The sequence below is a fragment of the Diadema setosum genome, chromosome 6 (assembly GCF_964275005.1).
Source record: "Diadema setosum chromosome 6, eeDiaSeto1, whole genome shotgun sequence".
Taxonomy (NCBI): Eukaryota; Metazoa; Echinodermata; class Echinoidea; order Diadematoida; family Diadematidae; genus Diadema; species Diadema setosum.
This window is the reverse complement of record NC_092690.1, coordinates 42648541-42651618: the sequence shown is the minus strand read 5'-3', so window position 1 is coordinate 42651618 and position 3078 is coordinate 42648541. Positions and strand designations below refer to the sequence as shown.

Genomic DNA, 3078 nt, shown 5'->3' with positions numbered 1-3078 from the left:
AAAAGCACGGACCCCGCCATTCACTTCTGACAATTGATTCAAAATCACTGCACCAGTATGTCTCTTGAAAAAGTACAATATCTGCCTTCTGGTGCTTACACCAATGAAAAACTTGACTTCTTTTGTCTTTATTTCTTAAACCTCTTGCATTTGAACTGATTATATGACAGTTCGCCATTCAGATAAAGGGAAAAGAGAACACAAGTATATACTTTATCACTTCACTCATCTCTTCTTTGGCACTTTTTTCGAAGATTTCTGCTTCCGTTTCGTTTGTTTCACTTTCTTTTCTTTTGTTGCCCGTTTAGGTAGTTCCGGTGACTCAGCGGAGAGTTCAGACAACGCTTCCACGCCGTCATCTTCGCTCGATGATTCTTCGCTCGAAGCTTCCGAGTGTGTGCGAGAGTCGGTCATCTCCGACCGGTCTGCTGCGAGGTCAGTGACAGGCTCTGTCGGCGTAGGAGTTGAAATTTCTCCGTTGGACTTGTCAGCGGACTGTCGCGGCTGTGAGGCGTTGCGATCCCCGACTAGGTATTGCGTAATCTTGGGCTGAATGTGCGTCTGGTTGTCATGGAGTGATTGACGTGCACTCGCTGTACTTGCGGCTTGTCGACCCGATGCGATCAGCTGTTCGATCAGGTGCACTGGTGGTGTAGCAGCAGAGGCTGATGCCGACGGGGAAGGCGATGGTGCTGGCATCGGTCCATGTTCGCTGGTGTCTCTGGTCGGTGAGGTGGGCGGGGTCTCGAAGGAGCATTCCTGTTGCAGGTGTCCGGGCTGTTTGCATCGTCGACAGACGATGGGGTTGCTGCATTGCGACCGGTGATGCCCTGCATTCAAACAACGTGAGCACATGAGGTTTGCCCTTGCAGGTGGTACGATCTGGCCATAGTGGTAGACTTTGGCTTTAAAAATACCAAAGTTCATGTCTCGAGGCAGGGGCTTCGATGGATGCTGTATGTAGACTATCCGGTTGCCGGTCAGGCAGTCAGTGAGCAGACCATCTACACGGAGACGTTCACGGATAGGGGCACCGAGGACCTTGTGTTTGCATTTTTCCAGTTCATCGGTGATGACAGTGTCGAGAACTGAAAGTGGTATGTCTCTGATGAGGAGACGTAGACTGTTTTCTTTCCCAGCTGTGATGAAAGGGTTTTGGTCATACACTGCGACATTGGCATTTTTGATGTTCAAGCCATTTGTTATCAGTTTCATTCTTGACTCCCGATTTTCCACGTACAGCCTCCATAGACCACGAATTCTTTGTATCCCCTTAATTTCTCGTCCTTGCACACTACGGATGAGGCATTTGTACATGTCCTCGTTTGACATTCCCTTCTCACTCACTGATAGTATGTCTTTATTTTTCAGGAAGACTGGCTTACCTCCAAGCTGTTCCTCAGGTTTCGCAGAAGGGAAAGCATGGGCCGCTTTCTCGCCGTATGACGTGTCACTGCGTGCCGCCATTTTCAAAGTCAGGATCTGTGTGCTGAAGTTCAAATCAAATCCTGCTATTTTCTATTTCAGAGTTGTCATCCACCATTCCAGTCAGCACAAAGGATTCACAAGTGTTCCAATATAATCTTCAGTCACAAATTTCTTTCCAAAACAGTTTCTATGATTGCAGATTTAGAGGTTTTCACCGCAGAGAAAAATCGTCGTAACAATTTCAGAGTCGGTGAAGAGCGCCCTCCTCTGTATTTTTCTGTTTTCTTGATTTAAGTCAATAAAGCAATCATCCCAGAGGCATCGTTCTGTAATGATGGTGGGTGGGGGAGGGACTTGGATTTGGAATATCTGTGCGAGGGAGCGGAGCGACCGAATGGGGGGAGGGTGTGGGAGAGGGATACCCCCCTCTCAGACGATGAAGATTTTGCATTTTCAGACCTGAAATTAAGCGTTCTGGTGCACACTTTTGGTGAAATTTTGGATTTACATGTTTACAATGTATAGGCCTATACTATTTGACGTTGTCAACGTCTGGGTCATACCTTATGTCGATATTACTGTCTTTGCGAGCGAGCGAAGCGAGCGAGCGCTTGAGAAAATTATGTATACATTATCCTACAAGACTATTCAGCTCTATTACCTATCTGGAGGCGGGCGTACGAACGTCATGCAATATGCCAAAATTGATGCAATCACATTTCTGCTTCCTCCATTTTTCCCTCAAATTTCAGGGGGGGGGGGGGATATATCCCCCATCCCCCCTCCCCCGGGATTTACGCCAATGGTGTGTGTGTGTGTGGGGAGGGGGGGGGGGCAATGCACGGTGCAATGTGCGTCCCTCAAGAACATACATGCATCCCCCAGTAATATTGGAGGTGTTCATAAAGGGGCATTAAATGCAAATAATTTGATATTAAATGATTTTAGACATTAAGTGTAAAATCTTAGTCGATACCTAGTTGAATCATTACAAAAAATCTTTCATTGCAACAACTTCCCATTTTCGTCCTTGCACAGATGCACTGCGTTTGCGAATGAAATATTCCCACATCAGACACTACAGAACAGAACTAACTTAGGTCTGCTGATCTGGCACGTCATGACAGGGCTATTAGGAGTGTCGATCGTGGAAAAATTAGGAACTTTTAGTTTTGTGCGCCTCCGCCAAAAAAAAAAAAAAAAGAAGAAGAAAAGAAAAAACCCGGATATGAATGGGTATAATAATTATATTATCAAAACTCATTCAAATTATTGCATATCTTTATCTTCAAAATTTGAGGTCAAATCATGAGACAGAGTACTAGTAGTTTAACTTTGGAGGAATAAAAATTATTCACTTTCCGGAAATGGAAGTGGCAGCTAAAGGCTTTTGTTTTTATATTAGTGTTAATAGTCTGGATCCCCCCCACACACACACACACAAATTAGCTTAAATTAACTTCAATTATTAAGAACAAAAAATCGAAATTTGAGGCACTGCATTGTGTAGCGTTTTTTCTCACTTTATTTTGGGAAAATAAGGAAGTTGATAATTTGGCAAAAAGCCGAAAGGTTCAGCTCCCCTCCCCTCCGCAGGCGAAATTGTGCTCGTATAACCAATGTTACTACTAGTAATAAATGTATGAAGCA

At 44.7% G+C, this 3078-nt stretch overlaps 1 protein-coding gene across 1 annotated transcript; it reads right to left on the bottom strand.

Moving 5' to 3' along the window:
- Positions 1 to 225: 225 nt before the first annotated feature.
- On the bottom strand, positions 226 to 1467 carry LOC140230257 (uncharacterized). Its single transcript, XM_072310435.1, has one exon. The coding sequence runs from the start codon at positions 1465 to 1467 to the stop codon at positions 226 to 228; it is 1242 nt and encodes a 413-aa protein (XP_072166536.1).
- Positions 1468 to 3078: the final 1611 nt, after the last annotated feature.

What these genes read in the sequence shown, in the direction of transcription:
- LOC140230257 (XM_072310435.1), bottom strand. Translation starts at nt 1,467, where the DNA reads ATGGCGGCACGCAGTGACACGTCATACGGCGAGAAAGCGGCCCATGCT.